This window comes from Sceloporus occidentalis, unplaced genomic scaffold, assembly GCF_023333645.1.
Source record: "Sceloporus occidentalis isolate IW3139 unplaced genomic scaffold, rSceOcc1.0.p SCAF_7, whole genome shotgun sequence".
Taxonomy (NCBI): domain Eukaryota; kingdom Metazoa; phylum Chordata; class Lepidosauria; order Squamata; family Phrynosomatidae; genus Sceloporus; species Sceloporus occidentalis.
In genome coordinates this window covers 16390495-16410643 of record NW_028316987.1, presented here as the reverse complement: position 1 = coordinate 16410643, position 20149 = coordinate 16390495, and the positions used below count along the sequence as shown (strand labels likewise).

Sequence of the window (20149 nt, the reverse complement as noted above, 5' to 3'; positions counted from 1 at the left end):
TTCGCAGGCTGCTGAAGGGGGTAGCCAACAAATCACCACCAACCAGACACCGTTTCCCTTCCTGGAACCTACACAAGGTTCTCAAAGCTCTAACCATCCATCCCTTTGAACCTCTGAGAGAGGTTCCCCTAAAGTTCCTCACCTGGAAAACACTGATTCTTACAGCGCTCTCTCAGTTCGCAAGGAACTATGCATGGTCAGAGCTGATTCCATCCTTCTCAGACCAGACCCGACCTTCATCCCTAAGGTGAACTCTGCGTTCCACTCATCCCAGGACATCATGCTACCCTCTTTCTGCCCATGCCCTTCAAAGGACTTGGAGAAGATATGGCACACTCTGGATGTTCGGAGGGTCATCAAGATTTACCTCAAGAGAACCTCGACCTTCAGGAAGTCGGAGGCCCTCTTCATATCCTTTTGGCCTAATTCCAGGGGGGAAAAGGTGTCTTTATCCACATTAGCGAGGTGGATTAAACAGTGCACCGTCACATGTTACAAAACCCTAAACCTCACTCCTCCTCAGGGCATCACTGCTCACTCCACGAGGAGTGTGGCAACATCTGCTGCTCTGACCACCAATGCTCCTCTGGCCGAGATCTGCAGAGCGGCCACCTGAAAGTCACCATCCACCTTTGTCAGGCATTATAAGTTGTACCTCTTCCAATCAGCTAAGGCGGCCTTCGGCCAGAGGGTGTTACGACAGATTGTTCCTTCTTCGCCCTCCGCGCCAGTTGGCCTGCCCTAAATGCTCGGTGGCTTTTATAAATCCCATAGTTAGGATGCCCGGACCTTCTCTGATGGAAAGGGACGTATCTCAGGTAAGTCTAACATTCCATTCCTTCCCACATCCCATATCTATCTGCGACTGAAACCAGATTTGTGGGATGCAGGAATTACACCGCATGCTCTCTTTTTTAAATTGGTAGGTTTGGCATCTGAACTAGGCAGGTCTTTGCCAGACAGTGTGGTGTAGTAGTGATTTGAGCACTGGACTAAGGGACCAGGGTTCGAATCCCAGCTTGGCCATGGAAACCCACTGGGTGACTTTGGGCAAGTCACACTCTCTCAGCTTCAGAGCTTGGCAACTGCAAACCCCCTTCAGAACAAACCTTGCCAAGAAAGCTCCATGATAGGGTTGCCTTAGGATCACCATGAGTCAGGAATGACTTGAAGGCACGCAACAACTTGGCCAGATACAAAATGGGATTAAAATGTGCTTTCAGCGTTAGACAGAAAAGTATGCACATACTATATGATACTGGAGAAAGTTACCTTTAAAAAAAGATAGACAAGGAAACAGGGGAAGAAATGTTAATTGAAAGATAGCCTTTATTAAAGAAAGAATATGGATAAGAAAAAAAATCGGATAAACTGATAATAAAGAAGTAATTAATGTGGAATGAATGGATATGTTTTTGTGAATGTTAATCTATGTTTTATGCAATTTATGTGATGTATAAGAATGTGGTTTGGTTAGTCTTCTTTTAATATTATTTAATATTTAAATAATAATAATAATAATAATAATAATAATAATAATAATAATAATAATAATAAAAACATGGCCAGCCAGAGCCATTTATAAACCATCCGTAAAACGAGGGGGTTTAGGACCCAGGGGCGCACAGCCTTAGTCGGAACAGCATCCTGGCCAGACGCCCCGCCCCCTCCTCCGTCGCCCCGCCTCATCGAATCCTCCTGTGCTACAGGCGAGTCGTGATTGGTCCTGGCTGTGGCCACGCCCCCAAGCTGCCACTGCCTGTTCTTGAGAGCAGCGTGTGCAGCAGTTGTAGAGGATGCTCTTGGGGGAAGGTTGTATGCTGCATTGCAAGCTCCATGCAGGTAAGGCTCTCCTGGGCAGTGGATTTGTTTGGAGGCTTAGACCTGCTGTTTCTTTCCATTCAAGTTCTCCCTTAGGAAAGTGATTGTAGTGCTAGTGGAAGTCTTTGAGCATGTGCAGAGTGATTTATTTCCTTCTTTATCTCTATGCAGAAGGTATAACTATGGAGAATGGGACCAACCCCTAGCCCTGTTAGTTTGGACAATCCATTTGCAAAGGGATCTTTGCAGCACCTTTGAGACCAACTCAGGAGCAAGATGACCATGTGTCCTCCTTTTCCCGGACGCATCTTCAATTTCCAGCTTTCTGTCCAGGAGGAATTTCCAAATGTCCTCCATTTTGAGCAGCACTAAGATCCAAAACACACTGCAGAAATAATCTAGTTTGAGACCACTTTAACTGCCCTGGCTCAATGATACTAGGGAGTTATGGGAACTGTAGTGTCTGTGAGACATTTAGCCTTCTGTGTCTTAAGAGCTCTGGTGCCACAATAAACTACAACTCCCAGGATTCCCTAGCACTGAGCCAAGGCAGTTAAAGCGGTCTCAAACTGGATTATTTCTGCAGTGTGTTTTGGACCTCAGAAGCAGGAATGGACATTTATACCAGTGTTTTTAGCTTTGGTTTGTAATGTCTTCCATTTTCCTTGAATGTCCTATATTTTGCAGTGCCTTGTCCTCTTTTGTTGTGAGGACTTCTGGAGACCTTGCTCAGGGAGTGTGAGATGGAATATCAAGGGGTGCAGCAAAGATATTTGAATGTGAATCTGGATTCAGTTCTCTTTTATCAATAAAAACAAAATCTAGGACTTGCCCGAATCCATAGACAGAACTTGGGATCCCAGTCAGCAAGAAAGAGCCATAATGAATGAATAGCAAGAGCAAAGAAGGCATTGAATGGTTCGCAATTGGAATTGATTTGACTATTTACAATTTCCCCCCTCAATAAATTAGAATCTCAGTTGCTCAATTTAGATTTGCATTTTATGCACAGAGTTAAAGGTTTAAAAATATGTAGAGAGATAATAATAATAATAATAATAATAATAATTTATTTATACCTCACTCTTCAGCCAAGGCTATCAAGAGATGTAGTTGCACCTTTGACACTAACTGAAAGAAAGAAGTTGACAGCACGAGCTTTCCTAGACTTCAGTCTACTTCCTCAGATGCGTTAGTGGAGTGGAAACCAGGGACAGACAGACAAGTGCCATTGGTATGTGAGACTGTCCGTTCAAATTCAAAATCCTTTAAGTTAGATTTGTTTCCCCATGGTATTGTATGCAGTTCAATTTATGGTTCAAAAATTAGAAATGAAGCTTCTTCCTCTTCAAATGTGATTTTCCTTTTGTAGGGTGTGTGTGTGAACATTAAGCAAACATTTCCTAGGCGCATGGGGCATAGAAAAGGTTGGCAACCACTGGACTCACTGAAAGAGAAAAGTTGGTAGCAGGAGCTTTTGTAGAACTGAGACTTTGCTGTTGTTAACTGCCTCCCCAAGTTCACCTTGACATGTGGTCTTCCTCTCCATCTTATGCCCTCCACCTTTCCTAGCATTATTGTTTTTTCCAGTGATCCCTGTCTTCTCATTATATGGCTGAAGACTGGGAATGGGAACGACAACTATGAAAGAACCAGAAAAACTACTAAAGAGTAAAGCTACACAACCAAGCACAAAAGATAGAATCATCCAAGCCATTTTATTCCCCATCAGTCTCAATTTTATTATCTTGGCTTCTAATGAGATCTCTGGCTTGATCTGTCCCAAGACCCATCTGTTTGAGTTTCTGCCTGTCCATGATATCCTCAGCACTCTTCTCCAGCACCACCTCTCAAATGAGTTGATTTTTCCTCTGTCTGCTTCCTTTACTCTCCAGCTCTCTCATCCATACATAGCGATGGGGAATACGGTGGCTTGGACAATTCTAATTTTTGTGCTCAGCTGTGTATCTTTGCTCTTTGGTAGTTTTTCTAGTTCTTTCACAGCTGTCCTTCCCATTCCCAATCTTCTTCTCAAAAGTGACTTCTAAGTCACCATTCCTGTCTGTATTTGATCCAAGACTTGAACCTACAAATAGGAATATAAAGGAAGGGGTCCAAGGAGTAGTGTTTCTTGGGTCCTGCTGTTTCTCTGCAGAGCAAGGACTGTCTGCAAGGGAAAGGTAGCAAAGCAAGGAAGAAAGGAAGAGCCCTGTATGTAGGGCACCTGCACCATGCTTATTAGTGTCAGGTACTAAATCTATTAGTTAATTTGAAATGCTTCCCATTCTGAGCAAATTTTACAACTTAAGTCCACACAAGTCCACACATACCTTTGGAACAAACAGCCCAGGTAGGGAGATTTGATCTGAGCCACAATCCGTGGTATCCTATCCAGGGTTACTCAGAAATAAACTCCACTGGGTTTATTTGAATTTACGTGAGAGGAAATATGCAATGTGAAATCAAAGGCTTTCATGGCTGGCATCCATAGTTTTTTATGGGTTTTTCGGGCTATGTGGCCATGTTCTAGAAGAGTTTATTCCTGACGATTCCATTGAACAACAGAACAATACACAGATTAACATGTAAATCGCTCCTCCCAACCTATATATCCCCCACTCACTTCCATGCCAGCGAAGATGCCAGCGAAATGTCAGGAATAAACTCTTCTAGAACATGGCCCGAAAAACCCACCAAAAACTATGAAATCTGTAATGGTTTGCAGACCAGCCCAGGTTTCAATGTCTAGGGCCAGGCCAGGCTGGAACAGAAGAAGGAAGAGAGGGTTTAAAATTCTTCTGATCACATGTGAATATCCTTTTGCCCCTGTAACCACAATGGGTGGACATTTATCTCCATAGGCGAAAAAGTAGCTTTTGTTGCAGAAAGCATGATTTAGAATGCATCAACATCTCTTGTCTTTCGAAATAGTGCATTGGGTAGTACCTTTGGGCATGTCTTTCAGTACATGTATGTGCAGCTGATATTATAGGCTGAGTATCCCATGATAGGATCGCAGTACAAAGCTTTTATTTTATTATTATGTATAAGGTGTACAGTGTATAAAACGTAAATGAATTTTATGATTAGACTTAGGTCCCTTCTCCAAGATACCTCATTATGTCTATGAAAAAAATATTCTGAAATCCAAAATTCAATTCAAAATCCAAAACTTCTGATCTGAAACATTTTGGCTAAGGGAGATTCAGCCTGTACTACTTTAGACAGTTCTTTGTCAGAGGAATTATTCTTCCTCAGAGGGGACTACATATCTTCAGAAATCTTTGGCAACAGAACTGCTCCCAGAGTTTTAATACTCCTTTTCTCCTTGATTAGTGATCTGAAATATTAGTATGGTTGGTGTGCCAGATCTGGAAATCTTTCCCCCCAGAAATAAACCTTTTTAAGTGCCTCCTCCCAGCATAGAAGATCTTCCAATAAAATTCTGTTTCAAATTCCATTTTGGAGCAAGTTGCAATTGTGCCTTGCCTGTAGTAGTCCGCCACTTTGTGAAATTCTCCAAAAGATGGGTCTGCACAGACTTTCCTTTCAACTTGTCTGAAATGAATCAACCCTTTTGCTTGTTGGTTTTAGATTGGCCTTTGAAAAACGTTTGTTTTAGATTGGCCTTTAAATTGCTCTCTGTGTGGTTTTTGGCATTGCACTACTGCTTTATTGTTATTGTGTTTGATTTATTTTGATTGCACAGTTTATGGCCTTGTGTCTTTTCTAATCTGTGAACTACTTCTAAAACTGATAAAAGAAAGTGGTACATAAGTGTTTTAAAATAAATAAATGGAAAGGAAAGGGTCTGGTTAAGGGAGATCTGAAATGAGGCAGAATCCCGAAAATGTGACACTTATTGGACTCTGGGATTTCACTATAATCTACCCTTTCCAGTTTATCCCCCATTCCTCTCTTTTAATAGAGTTTATTTTGTACCTGTAAAAATAAGGTCTGAGTTGGGAGTTTTCAGAAGTGTAACTATGGCATTATTTGACTCTGAAGAATAGACTTCAGCATAATACGCGAAGTGAAGAAACTGCCAATATTCCTACTTCGTTGTCTTTAAAATGCCTGAAAATGTTAAATCTTTAGGTACAATTAGTTACCTAGAATGACTCATTGTTTGCACAGGTATTAACTGCATCTCTGTTTCTTTCCACAGTGTTGCAATTGCTGTGAACAGTGCTAATCCAGCCACCAACTCTCTTCAAGGTTCAGCACTAATCCTGTGGACGATGGGGAACCAGTTGGCCCCAGTGCCTCCCTTTCTTCCCCATCTACAGGCTCTGCACGTGGTGGTAGTTGGACTGGACTCAGCCGGCAAGACCTCCCTGCTGTACCGCCTGAAATTCCAGGAGTTTGTCAAGAGCGCGCCTACCAAAGGATTCAACATGGAGAAGATCCGGGTGCCGTTGGGCGGCTCTCGTGCCATCACTTTTCAAGTGTGGGATGTAGGGGGCCAGGAGAAATTGCGCCCACTCTGGAAATCCTACATGCGGCGCACAGATGGAGTGGTTTTTGTGGTGGACTCAGCTGAGGCTGAACGCCTGGAAGAAGCCCGAGTGGAGTTACACAGGATTGTCCGCTCCTCAGACAACCAGGGGGTTCCTATGCTGGTGTTGGCCAACAAGCAGGATGTGGCCCAGGCACTCTCAGTGGCTGAGGTGGAGAAACTGCTTGGCTTGCATGAACTCTGCACCTCAACGCTCAGCCACATTCAGGGCTGCAGTGCTGTCAGTGGACTGGGCCTTCAGCCAGCCCTGGAGAAGCTCTATGAAATGATTCTCAAACGCAAGAAGGTCCTTCGCAACAGCAAGAGGAAGCGCTGAGGAGAAGGCAGTGGCAGCTGCGAGAGAAGCTGGCAATTTGGACACTTTGCAACTGGATGAAGGTTTATTACTGCCCCAAGGCAGTATGTGGACGAAAACAGGACATGCCTCATTTTCTAGTTTGGTAGACTCAATGTTTGGACTGGTGGATTGCTGGAAATTGATGCCATGGACTGTAAGATGGCATTCTATACTGGCAGCCTCCTCTAATACTGAGGTTGGGGTTCCTCAGTAAGGTATTTATATGAGGAGGAAAGAGCTCTTCCGAAGAGCTGAGGTTGAGGTACAAGGATCCTTCAAATCATCACCTCACTTCAACCACAATTTGTTTATATCTTCTTCTTTTTTAATTGTCACACTGGGCTCTTTTATGGGCTCTTGTTTTTTGTAGAAAGCAAACCTTAAATTATTAAATACTCTGTCTTGCAACGTTGGGTGAGGCATTTGTCTCCAAGGCTGATGAGGGTGGGAAAGGGGGGGAATAGAATTCCAGCTTGATTGAGAATAAACCAGATGATAAGAGAAAAGAATAATAAACAACAAAATTCCTTGGGCAATGGTTAGAAAAGATTGTATTTTCATGGGGAAGTAGACAATGCCTGACCTCCAAACAAAGATGTGCTAGAGTTCAAGGCAGTTCAAAGGTCACATACCTTTATTTTTAAATCTATTCCCACCAAACTGCAGAAACAACTCAGTTAGCTGTGGCTATTCAGTAGTGAGGGAAAGACCAACACATCTTGGAAATAATGAAGGATGTTGTTGTTTTTTACTACATCTCTTATACTGGCTAATGACTTTGTGGACTGTGGGATTCTTGGAAGTACAGCGCACAGAGATAAATGTTTCCAAGCTTTGGGAGAGCTAGACTTTCCAAATCTAGTACATTCAAGATGTGTTGGAATGTTATTGCCCAGAATCCCTGGCCAGCATGGCAATTGCTCTGTATATTCACCATTTACCAATGGGCTTAGTAAAGACCTATTCCCACAGGCCGCAGTTCATGTCAGGTTCAGCCTCAAAATGAATTTTCAGTGCAGTGGGAGGATTTCATTTTTAATGACAAGGGATCCCTCTGGACATGCAAATTATATACTTGGTTAAAAAAGATCTCTCTCAATCACTATTCCAAAGAATAAAAATTATCAATGAAATATCCATATAATATTCTGTAGCTATAAAAAATAAACAATTGCTCAGTGATTCTCGCTGAGTTCACATCATTTGTATATTGCAATTTGAGTCTGAACATGCAAATGGTGCACTTTACATGCCACCAGGTCATTCCAAAACCCTGTACTTCTAGACCGAGACTTAGAGAGAATGGTATTTAAGCAGACTGATCATCCTGGCAGTTGTAGCTTTCAGGGTTTCTAACCCCATCAACTAGAGATAAAAATCCGTGTCTGGAACACTGAGCTCTGTGTATGTTTGTGTACTTCCATATTAAAGATGTGTTCAGCTTTAATGTACAGGAACCACATATGTCTTAAAGACAGAGACAATTGCTTAATGGACATTGAGGAGTCAATACTTAGGCATTTTTCTTCCATTCTAAATTTGGCAAGAATAACTGCCAAGCTATACCATGTGTGTTTCCAAAATTTGGTAGACTAGTTTTCCAGATGGGACTAGATACTGACTCATTTTCTGAGATGCTATTTGCTAAGATCACAAGATGAGTTTTCTAGGAAAGAATCAGGTTGGAAGTGTGACAGCTTACCTCCTGTGCCTGCCAATTCTCCCTCGGCATTAAATACCTCCCTTTATCAAGGGCATTTCTCCATTAGCTTGAATTACTTTGTGTTTTGGCAGGGCTTAGAAAAGTTTCTGTTTTGACTGTGGTGACTGGATGATCTTGAAAGTTGTAATCCAAAAAAAACCAAAACAACAAAACTTTCAAGCTATTTTGGAACCTGGAGAAGTAAAATGGCTTGAAAGCATTTACAAGGGAGTAATGATAAGCAAATAAAGTTAGAAACCTCTTTTGTTCATTCTCCCTTGTAAATATTTCTTCAGCCCTCACAGTGATGTTAAAACAAAAACATAGGTTTGAAGACCGTGTATTTTACTCTTAACACTTAGTTCTGCCTTCCTAAATTGGAGGCACCTAATTAATAAGCTGCTAAGGCCTTGATTTGGAAGCATGAAGGTTTCTGAATTTCACATTGCTGGATATTAGCATTTGTTTGTCTTAACTGAGGATAATACTAACATACCTAAAGCTTAACAAAGTTATGGCTTGGTGCAATGATTCCCTGGCCTCCTAAAGGGAGATGATACTTTAGTTTATTACCCCTATGCAGTTTCCCTGTTGTCACCTGGTTCTGCACTCAGCCAGAACCATAGCAGCAAAACTGGCTGGGAACAGGTTTGAAGTTTGTGATTAACCATAGCCGAGAGCAATTATCATGATAGAGAAGGAGTAGTTGACTTTTAAACTGAGAGGTACTGGAGTTCAGGTTTTGCCTTGAAATGATTGCCTCTTACCTGCATGTTTTCCACCCACACCATGCCTATGCAGTGGGGGAGACAGGTTACAAGGGATATTGAATATTGAAGGAGAGACCTCTGTCTGGGTTCATGCACTTTTTGTTTCTTCACAAAGAAGCTTGCTGAGGTTTGTCTAAAAAAAAAAAAGCCTTGGCCCAGTGTTGGTAGTCCTTCTTCCCAACATATTAGTTGGGTGAACAGGTGCTTCAGAGAAAAAGTTGGCTTCAAGTAATTGGAGAGTGTTTCAGGGTTTGCCTGGCAGTGGCCTTGTGTGACTGTCAACAGCTTTGCCAAGCTGAGGTTACAGAGGACGCACAGTTGTTCTCCTTTCTGGGAGCGTGCCTGGGCACTAATACCTCCTTTTATGTAAGAGAATTGAGGGCAACGGGTTTAAATCTCCCCATGGAACTGTTACGTAAGGGCTTTCCAAATCTGCTGTCCTCTCATGCTGCTGCACCACTCCCAGGATTAGTTGCACTGACTGATTTATCATCTTTTTTATTGTTGCTGTTCAGATGCTCAGTCTTTCGTAGGCAATTGGTTCAATTCAGAGGCACGGTCTTTACTTGCTTTAAATTTCATGAGGGAAATCTGTTGTTGTTGGTCTATGACTCTTCTAATCTCCGATCATTAACCATGCTGGTTGAGACTGATGGGAATTGTTGTCCAAGTACACCTCAAGTGCCACAAGTTTCCCAGCCCTGGTATAGGTAGCATATCTAAGACATCTAAGCTGGGGGGACTTGTGGCTCCCAAGGTGTTGTTAGGCTATCGCTCCTCTCATCTGGCTCCAACTGCCTGCCTGAAGAAGAAAAGCCCTCCCTTCAACCACCATCTTGGGAGGAGAGAAGCAGGCTGGCTCCAACTGCCTGCCTGAAGAAGACAAGCCCTCCCTTGTATTGTTTTTAAATGGTATGGGTGGGTTTTTGTATTGTTGGGCTATGTATTGGTTTTGATGGTGTTTTTGTAAACCGCTGTGATCTGCAAGGAATAGCGGTCTAGAAATAAAATTTCATTCATTCATCTCTGCAACATGCTGGCAGGAAATGATGAGATTTGTAGTCAGACTTATTTGAAGACACCAAATATCCATCTTAATTTCTAAAATTGAAAATTTGTGGTGGTGGTGTGCCTTCAAGTCCTTGCCACTTTATGGCAATGCTACGATGAACCTATAATGGGGTTTCTTTGGCAAGATTTGTTCCAAAGGGTTTTGCCACAGTGGCTTAAAACTAACTGGCAATAAAGTTTCTGTTCTTGGAGGACGTCCTGTGATCCCTGGTGAAGGAAGTGGGAAATGGCAATAATTACTCATAAGTTTTTAGGCCAGCATAGTACAGAGGTTTGAGTGTTAGCCTACAACTCTTGAGATTAGGGCTCAAATCTCTGCTTGGCTATGGAAACCCAAAACAAGTGAGGAGTTAGTCCTGGATGTAAGTAAGCCCCACCATGTTTTCTTGCACAAATGCTCATTCCAGTTGTATGGAGAGAAGAATGATTTTGTAAAGTGGCTTCCTTTTAATTACACTCTTGCTAATCTTAAAGCAGGTGCTTTTGCCTCAAGCTCCGGCCACCTTTTTTTTCTTTCCTTATCAAACAGTGATGGAAAAGGAGGTGCTAGAACAGTTTTTACACCTTTGCTGCGTTGGCAAAAGCAAATTTTGTCCTGCAGGTCAAGGTGCTTTCAGTAGAAACCTTGCTAAAGGCCAAATTCTCTCCAGCTAGACATTAAATTAAAAACCAGTTTCTCAGCTGTAAAGAATCTCTGGTCCTCCAGACATGGCTGGATACCCATCTCCTCTAACCAGCATAGCAAGTGGCTGGAGGTGATGAAACCTGTAATGTAACAACAGTTTGAGGATCACAGGTGATCCTGCTACCCTTGTTCTATCTGGATTGTACCATATAAAACTGCAAGGAAAATCTTGAAATGATTGACTTCTCCATACAACGCCAGTAACGTCATAGTCAGAAACAGTCAGTGGCACAGAAGAAGCCAATAAAGTAGGGAGGGAGGCATGCTCAGCCATGGGTTCCTACTCGCCTTTAAAATGATACAGCCCAACCACAAGTTTACCAATCTACCTACTCCTGATGAAAGCTAGATCTACTGTGAGAGAAAGACGCTAGTTCTTGAGATGCAGGAAAATCAACTCTTCTGGACCATGCACATGTACTGCTGTTGTTCAGAAATAATTTGAACAAACAGGTATCTGAACCTATAGATATGTTAGAACATATATCATATACAGATATCTTTCCATCATCCCACTCAAGAACTGAAAATACTTAAGTGAAAACAAACATTATTTTCATTTATTTATATGGTGCCATTTATATAGTGTACATAATGTTTTACAAGTAAAAGAACAACAAAATAGTCCCTTGCCCTCAGTCAGGCAAGTTAAGACATGACCCAAAAGGAAAAGGAGATAGCATAGTGGGAGGAGATTGCAGAAGATACTGCCTATTTTTCTCTCTCTCTGAGGTCATAACAGAAGCAGTTGAGATGAAGGATGGGCCTTTCATCTGTTTCTGTGCCTAGGCATGGTGGAAATGTGTCTGCTGCTGTTTCTCTCCATCTATGGCCTGTGCAATAGCAGCTGGGATTGAGAGGAGGATCTATATCAGTGATGGTTAACCTTTTAGAGACTGAGTGCCCAAACTGCAACCCAAACCCCACTTATTTATTGCAAAATGCCACATCCCTCTGGCTTTCTAGTAACGAATTGTGTGCTGGGGTGATGACTCATGTGCCCACAGAAAGGCCTCTGAGTGCCCCTCCTGCCAGGTGCACCATAGGTTCACCACCACTGATCTATACAATAGCAATATAACCCCCTCCCCCAAAGGTATGTCTTGATTTTTGTTATGTTTATAGACCAACTTTCCTCCAAACAGCTCACGATGCCATGCATGATTCTCCTCTTTACTTTAGCATTATCCTCTGTGGTAGATTAGGCTGGAGCTGTGGGAAGCAGAAGTTCAGAGTCATCCACAGAATTTTCAACCCGAGAAGGGATCAGAACCTAGATCTTACCATTCCCAGTCCTACACAGCACACTCAAAGCTATAGGCCTCTGCATGGTTCTTGTAGATGTGCTGGCAGGGCATGGAGAGAAATGTTTATTGGTTCATACGTTCTTACCAACCACATCACAAATCACACTGAATGATGCACGTCACCACATGGAACAAATGAGCGACAACAGTGCACCACGTCGCTTCATACGATAGTTCTACCACTGGGACAGAAGTTCTGAAAAAGGATGGAAGAGGCTCTAGCTACAAAATTGATTTAGAAAATGTTCAGGAAGGAATAAGGATGTGAGTAACACTGAGGCTGTTAGAGAGGATGCTAAAGTGTCCCAGCAAAAGAGGATGCTTCTGCATAAAATTGCATGTGCAGAGTTAGATACCCACATGTAATATTATAATTGATTTTTAACTTCAAAGAGAATTACAGTACATTTCACCCAAATAAGGAATACTATGTTCCAAGGGTGTATCTACTTCATGCAACTATAGCAGTTTAATACCACTTTAACTGCCATGGTTCCAGTGAGCCAAGGAGGGGCCCATTAATTTCTGATGACCCCTCCCAAAAAACAACACGTCACTGCCCCCTTCTATTGCATTATTTTACAAAGGTTAGCAAACATGTAGTTCTTCTGGATTTTTGCTATGAAATTAATGGATCATTTCACCCTCTGAAGGGGGCTATATACATTTAGACCTCTGAACTCTGGTTATGGATCATACCTCACATTGACACTGTAACTAGGAAGGCTTCCATTCCCTCAGTTTTTTGAGGAGCCCCTCTGCTTCTCCCTGGGGCCTGAAGAAGTCTTGTTCAATCTTAGAAAATTTATCTTGGAAGCCCTGTGTAGTGTAGATACATTTATGTGACCTGTGTGCCTGCTCCCTAGGTGCTAACTATGGATGGGTGGGTATAATGCCAGCTGGCCACATATGTGAACTTCACTGCCCTTCAGATAGAGTACATGCTTCCAAAGAGGACAGTGCTTTGGCAATCCTTCAAACAGAAGACTGTCCACTTGTGAAATAGCACACATGGCTCTTGGATCAGGATGTAGAGATGTTGGAGGGAGAGAGAAAAGCCAGCAGATGTGGAAATGGTTTTCTCAATCCCCCTGTGGCTTGAGATGTCAAGGCAAGGACTGTGACATCCATTTTTTTACAGTGCCTAGCCCAAGGATCTAAAGACTACCAATGACATTTGAAGTGACACCAAAGAGTGTCTTTGAGCACCTCACTTTGTAAGAAAAGCAGGCAACCTACACACATTCACCATCTCAGATTAGAAGAGCAGGGCTTCCCGTTGAGAGGGTGGTAATTTCCAGGCAGGCTGCTTCTCTTCTATCACACTCCCATCTACTTTCAGGGCGTGTGTGTATGTGGGTGAAACTTGAACCCAGATATGAGCAGCAGGTGCAGAAACCACAGCATGTAAAACACATCTCTGAGGGCAGGCTTGGGTACCTGTGGCAGACGGCTTGTAGCTAACAGGAGCCAGGAAATGGCTGACTTTCCAATGTGCAGAGAAACAAGGAGAGGAAACAGAGAGGGTTTATAATCCTTCTCCAGTGCTGAGCCTAACTCTTTTCCGAAATCCAGCAACGCACTAGATCTCACTTACCCTCATCCCTTGATGATTCATCAGGATAGCAATACTGGGCCCAGTCCAGGGCCTGAACACTTGATCTTCTCCCAAATGGTCCTGCAAGTGCAATTTACAGCTGCCATGCAGGACCAGCCTAACAGATTCTTGCTGTTCTCAAAAGTCAAAAATTATTAATTTTGCTGATTGCATTTTTACCGCCAAATAGCTGAAGTGCTTGTGGCCTCTTCTGTTTCATGTAATGTTACACACTTGGGGTAGTGTGTGCCATGACCAAAGGGGTGGAAAAACTATTTGATGCTTCATCTCATAGAGAAAACTGATGATCCCGCTAGCAGGGAGATTCTGGGAATTGTAATCCAACAGATAACTTTTCCAATTCTTAATGCTGCTTGTAGTGTCTCCCTGCCTCAGTTGCAGGATATACCCAGAATCGCGGCAAAGAAACATGATGCTATGTCAAAAACTGACCTGAGTTTCAAATTTTTGATCACCTCCCAGCCAGACTTTCATACTCCCTGTTTTATGTCCACATGTCAACTTGGAGGCTTAATTAATCAAAAATAATTAGCTAAGAAGGTGCTGAGGCAAGGATGGCCAAGAGCATGAGGGAGTCACACGCCCCTTGTTTGTCAAGAGATGGAGGAAAGTTGAGGGAGGCTGCAAGATGCAGGAATGCAGCAACAAGTGGTTATTATTTGTGGGTGGAGGCTTTGCTGGCAGCAGTTTCGCGTGCCGCCGATGGATGCCTTCCTGGTTGGACTGAATAAAATCCACACCCAGGAAAACTCCTCGGAGGTTCCAGGAAGGGAGGCATTTTGCAGTAAGCTTTGCTCAAGCTGAGAATAGGCTTAGTCATGAAAGGTTTTCCTTTGGACAGTGGTAATACATACACTACCTAGGGCCACCTTTGAAAGCGGTGGAAACTTTTGAATGCTACACCTTGACTGTTGAGCAGTGCAAAAAAGAGGATGAGATTCCTTTTTCCAGAGAGACAGATATGCTGTTGTTTCAGTACAAAAAAGAGCACATAGCACCTTAAACTAACCCATTTATTTTGCCATTAGCTTCCTGGGCCCCTTCTTCAGATATGTGGAGTGCAGTTTCTGTTGTTGTTTATGTGTGCTTTCAAGTCATTTCCAACTTATGGAGAGCCTAAGGGCTCATGGGGTTTTCTTAACAAGATTTGTTCAAAGCAGATTTGCCATTGTCTTCCCCTGAGGCTGAGAGCATGTGACTTGCCAAATCATGGCTGAGAAGACATTTCTACAAATGTTATAGGCAGGGAGAAAGAATATATGTGATATATGAGGTGATGAGTGTAAGTACTGGTTATTTTTACTTGGATGTAAAATCTTCTACCGTCCCTGTGGTCTGAAGTCTGCTTCCTCTCTGCATACCGATTCTGCAGACTAGCACAGCTATATCTTTGAATTCAATAACAATTATTGTTCCACCTGTTCCAAGTCAGAGCCCTGGCATTGCTGTCTAATGTAACTTACCATATATACTTCATGTATAAGTTGAGGGCAGTTTTGGGGGCCAAAATTGTGGATAGGTTGAGGGTAAAACATATGGGCATGTAACAAAGAATCTAAAGGATGTAGCAAAGAAAAATAATGCCAAAAAAACTTACAAAATTCCAGCAAGCATAACTGTGCTCAAACTAAAGGCTAGATAGATGTGAGAGAGTAGGGCGCGGGGGTCCATGTTTCCAGAAAGAGCCTCTGTTAGATTACACTAGTTCCAAAGCCTGTGAAGAGCTACCAAAAAGGTTCTCTCTCATTTTCCTGCTAAATATGCCTCCCCAGTATTAGACCAGGACTCCTGGAGACCAGGCTTTGAATCGCTGCTCAACATGGGAAACCCCCTGGCTGACCTTGGACTAGTCCCTCTCTCTGTCTGCTCTAGAATCCAGTAAATCCAAGAAAATCCTGTGATCATTTGCCGTAAGTCACAGTTGACCTGAAGGCACATAACAACAATGTAAAAGAGTAGCTAAGGGAACAAAGGACAAACCCTGGTCTCTTGGAGTCGAGTCTGACTCTCAAACCACTGCACCACCGCACCACCTCTCAAGAACAATAATAGAGAAGGTAATACTTATAAACACATGAGAAGTCCATCCCCTCAAATGCAAACTAGTCAAATATGTCTAGGATCACCATAGCCTTCTGGATTGGAAGATGACATTTCTGGGACAGACAATCTGACCGTACTCTTCCTTTAGAAAAAGGAGCATTGTTTGGCTGTCTTGTTGACTTCCCAGACAACGCATCCTGTAGCAATCCCAAAATATCCATTTTGCAGGGTATGTTTGCCAGCTTCTCAGTGCCTTACTTAGAGATGTGGTATGCAGACCACAACATTTAGCTGTCTCCAGCAAAATCTTCACTAGTGAGCTGCAAGAGCAGAAGAGATTATTGTTTTGTCAGTAGAAACTGAGGCAGAGTTAGTGGCAGCCTGAATGGAGCTGTTACATGCCTAGAGCAAGTGGATTCAACAGGACTTTTCAGAGAAAGTGGTGATGGTAATATTCATTGGGAACACAACGTAAGAGGAGAGATCTGCATGAACACAACAGTAATCCAGCTGAAGTGTTCTGGGAGTGTTCGGAACACTGTATGCAAAAGGTTCCTTGGGTTCAGTGGACACACATTTTAATAGGCCACAATTTAAATATACAAGGCACACACTCTCCCTCTGTCCTGCTATTGCCCAAGGCCTCTCTCTCCTCTGAAGTACAACAGAAACTGGTCCTTCCTATAACCAAAGCAGCTGCCCTTAATTAATCCCTTCTTAACAAGGGAAACTGGGTCTCTCTCTTTCCCTCCCTGAAGCAAAGTTTCGGGGATATTGTAACACCAGTTTTGTGCCTTGTAAGACAGGGCTCCTGCAGGGCTCTTTTGTAGAACATGGGAAAGTCACTGGTAATTGAAGTCTGCAAATGGTTTTGCCGTTTCTGGGAAGTTCTTGTTCTTAATTCACTTGCCAAATCACATCATTTAATGCAAGGGTGAGCAAGGACATCAGGTTCAGGGGGCAATTTTATTTCCCTCGGACCCTCTGTGTGTGTATGTGTGCCTCCAAGTCACCTGTCAAGTTATGGCGACTCATGAATTTCCTAGGGTTTTCTTATACAAGGAATACTCAGAGGTGGTTTTACCACTTCCTTCCTCTGATATATAGCCTACAGCATCTGGTATCCATTGGTGGTCTCCCATCCAAGTACACTAAGTGCCCAATATGTGATCTCACACAACTATATATATATAGTTGTGTGAGATCAAGTCGTTCAAGACCACCCTATTAGATTTTCTTGGCAAGTTTCTTCAGAGGGGGCTTGCCATTGCCATCCTCTGAGGCTGAGAGAGTGTGACTTTCACCCGGTGGGGATAACATAGCAGAGCTGGGATTCGAACCCTGGTATCCAGAGTCATAGTCTAAACCACAATACCACACTGGCTGTTTCTAATTCATGTGTGTACGTTTGTGGCCAAAATACCACACCTTTGAGAAACTATCGTTTTAAAAATATAAATAGGGTAAGGAGGGGTGCAATCTATTTAAAGCCAAATGCCAAGAGCAGCTATTTGCCCACTCCACACTTTTTTGTCTCAAGAATCGAGTCTGGAGAGTCTGAAGGCCCACAAATTCTTGTGGGACTCATACTTTGTCCATCCTTTATTTAATGTGACATTTTCTATTGTGAAACTTCTAAGCCCACTTGGAAATTATATATATATATATATATATATATATATATATATATATATATGGGGGGTAATGAGGAGTTCGGTAAATGAGGGCATAATCATGTTCTTTCTACAAAATAATGGAATATGGTGAATACCAACGTGTTTCGTGTTACTTCCAAAACATTATTTAATGGAACAGGATTTGAGCCCAGAGTTGTAGTGCATTGCTCAAACCTACACCATGCTGGCTCTCAGTGTTACTCCCTGAAAACCCAAGCAGCACAACATATCCACAACATGGCCATTCCCATGTTGTTGGATCATACATCCAGCAGTTTTCCTGTAGCTGAATGCTCTGCAGCAGGCATCCTCAGGGACCTCTGAAGATTTTCAGGAGACCCTGCCTTTTCTTAGAGATCCGATGAAATTTTGCTACAGTGAGCAATCCATCAAAGCTTATTATGTAAAGAACTAAAGATAGATAGATAGATAGATAGATAGATAGATAGACAGACAGACAGACAGACATAGATAGATTCACATTATAAAAAATATTATTCATAGATCAAACACTATGGGGGCAGCTCATCCTGAAACTGTAGGGAGACAAGCTCCCTCCTGCTTGGCCACTGGTTTTCCCATGCTAAGAACCAAGGCCTATTTAGATATAGTGCCAGAGATGTGTTTTTCTCCTTTTCTCTCACCTCTTCTGTTTCCTTTTATGTTATGTGCTTTTATATTATAAGCCTGAGGGTAGGCCTGGGGATTATCCTGGTTTTATTCATCTGTAAACTATTCTCAGATCAAGGTGAATAGTGGGTTATAAATGCAACAAATAAAAAATGAATAAAGTCCCAGATTTAGGGTTGGGAAATTTGTTGTAGTAGAAAATAGGAAACAGTAATAGGTGACAGAAAGCATACCTCAGGCACTTAAGAATCACAGAAGACTTCGGCCCGAGACAGACGGTCGGGAAGTGCCGACCTCGGGCCAATATTAGCGTTCGGAAGCGTGCAGCAACCGCAGGCTCCCAAACCCTATGCTTGCTCCATATTACCACCCGTATCAAAGGCTGTGCATTTGTTCCATCTTCATACTTCACCCGCGTCTCCCACATGCGATACTTCCAAAGCTGCATTAATGCTAAAGTAGTCCAGAATGCACTGAAAAAAATTGCTTCGGATGTGTCTTTTAGAAAGCAGGGCCTGCCATAGAATGATGCAAGACAACTTTCCAGGATGTCACCTGTTCTTGTGAAATCAGCCCTGTGTGTGTGTGTGTGTGTGTGTGTGTATAAACCAGATTCAAAGGATGAGGAGGAAGAAGATGACTGATAGGCAGATTAAGTGTTCTGCTGGAAGCAAACAAGCATCACCTGCTTGGCACAGAAAGTGCACATGGCCACGTGGGCTGCTCTGTGGAACTATTCCTTGGCATGACTTTCTAGCTCTTCTAGCCTGTGCTGGAAACTCTAAAGAATGCAGAAATTGCAGGAGGAGCAATGAGTCCTCTGCCGGTAGTCTTGTGTTGTCCATATATCCTAGAGTGGCACCATGTAAGCATAACCTTGGCTATGTTGTGCTGAACCCAGTGTCCTGAAAAATGCAGTTGTTTGAAAGGCAAAGGAAGTCCTTTTTTATTTATTTGTTTGTTTATGATTGCCAAACATTAAAATAGTTAAAGCAATACATGGTGTGAGATTTAAAACATCATTTAACACATCATCTAATTAAACCACTGCTTTTAAAACATTAATTTCAAAACACATGTTACTTATTTTCACATCCTTCTCTCTCAACCAGATAAAAGGCTGAAGGCCTGTTTAAACAGGAAGCCATTTGCCTGCTGACAAAAAGACCACTCTGGGTCCCATGTTATTTCTTCGGAAAACTCTTCCAAAATCCACTAGCCACAGTAGTTGGACAATTCTCAGACCTGTTGTCACCCCAAAGTAATTTCTCTAAGTTCTACTCTATACAAACAATGTGATATATACAACCCTTTGAGGGCTGGCAGACAATAGCTTCTTTGTCTCCTTGATCCAGGGATACACCTTCTTGACCCAGTGACTGGAAATCTTGCCTCATCCATCAGAATCTTTTTCTTCTGCAATGCAATGCCATCTGTTTACGAACTGGCATGTAAGAATAAGGGGAGTGTCATCTCTGAGTAAGGAGAGTCCTTTGGGGGAATGGACTAGTTGACCTTACAGACAGGTGACTTCGGTTGGGAATGGACTTTGGGGGAATGGACTAGTTGACCTTACAGACAGGTGACTTCGGTTGGGAATGGACTTTGGGGTAATGGACTAGTTGACCTTGCAGACAGGTGGCTTTGTTTGGGAATGAAATGGATGACCTTGTGGAATAATTGATTTAGCAAAACAATTTTGAGTGGGCTTTCCAATAGTGCCCTGGTTCTCCCAACAAAGTGCTTTTTCAGGCCCTAGTGAGAAAGGTGAGGAGTTTAATGCCATTGACACACTTTGTGCAATTGCATGCAGATTCCCCCACACCAACCCCATGCGTCAGCTGCTGCTTCATTTCTGAAAGGATCCATGCTGCCTTGAATGTGCTTGGAAGATGGATGCTCAGTCCTGGAAAATCCTTTCCTCAGAATTTAGCTGTCTCCCCATCCCACTTTCAGGGATGTAGCCAAGG

At 42.7% G+C, this 20149-nt stretch overlaps 1 protein-coding gene across 2 annotated transcripts; it reads left to right on the top strand.

Annotated features, from left to right (window-relative positions):
- The first annotated feature begins 1780 nt into the window (after positions 1-1780).
- Positions 1781-10162, top strand: ARL4D (ARF like GTPase 4D). Of its 2 annotated transcripts, XM_089532116.1 has the most exons (3): positions 1792-1842; positions 2913-3055; positions 5990-10162. In XM_089532116.1, exon 3 carries the CDS (start codon positions 6063-6065, stop codon positions 6654-6656), a length of 594 nt encoding a protein of 197 aa, XP_089388242.1. In that variant the 5' UTR covers positions 1792-1842; positions 2913-3055; positions 5990-6062; the 3' UTR covers positions 6657-10162. The 2 variants fall into 2 exon arrangements, with proteins under 2 accessions (XP_089388243.1, XP_089388242.1); XM_089532117.1 differs by lacking the exon at positions 2913-3055 and having other exon boundaries at positions 1781-1842.
- Positions 10163-20149: the final 9987 nt, after the last annotated feature.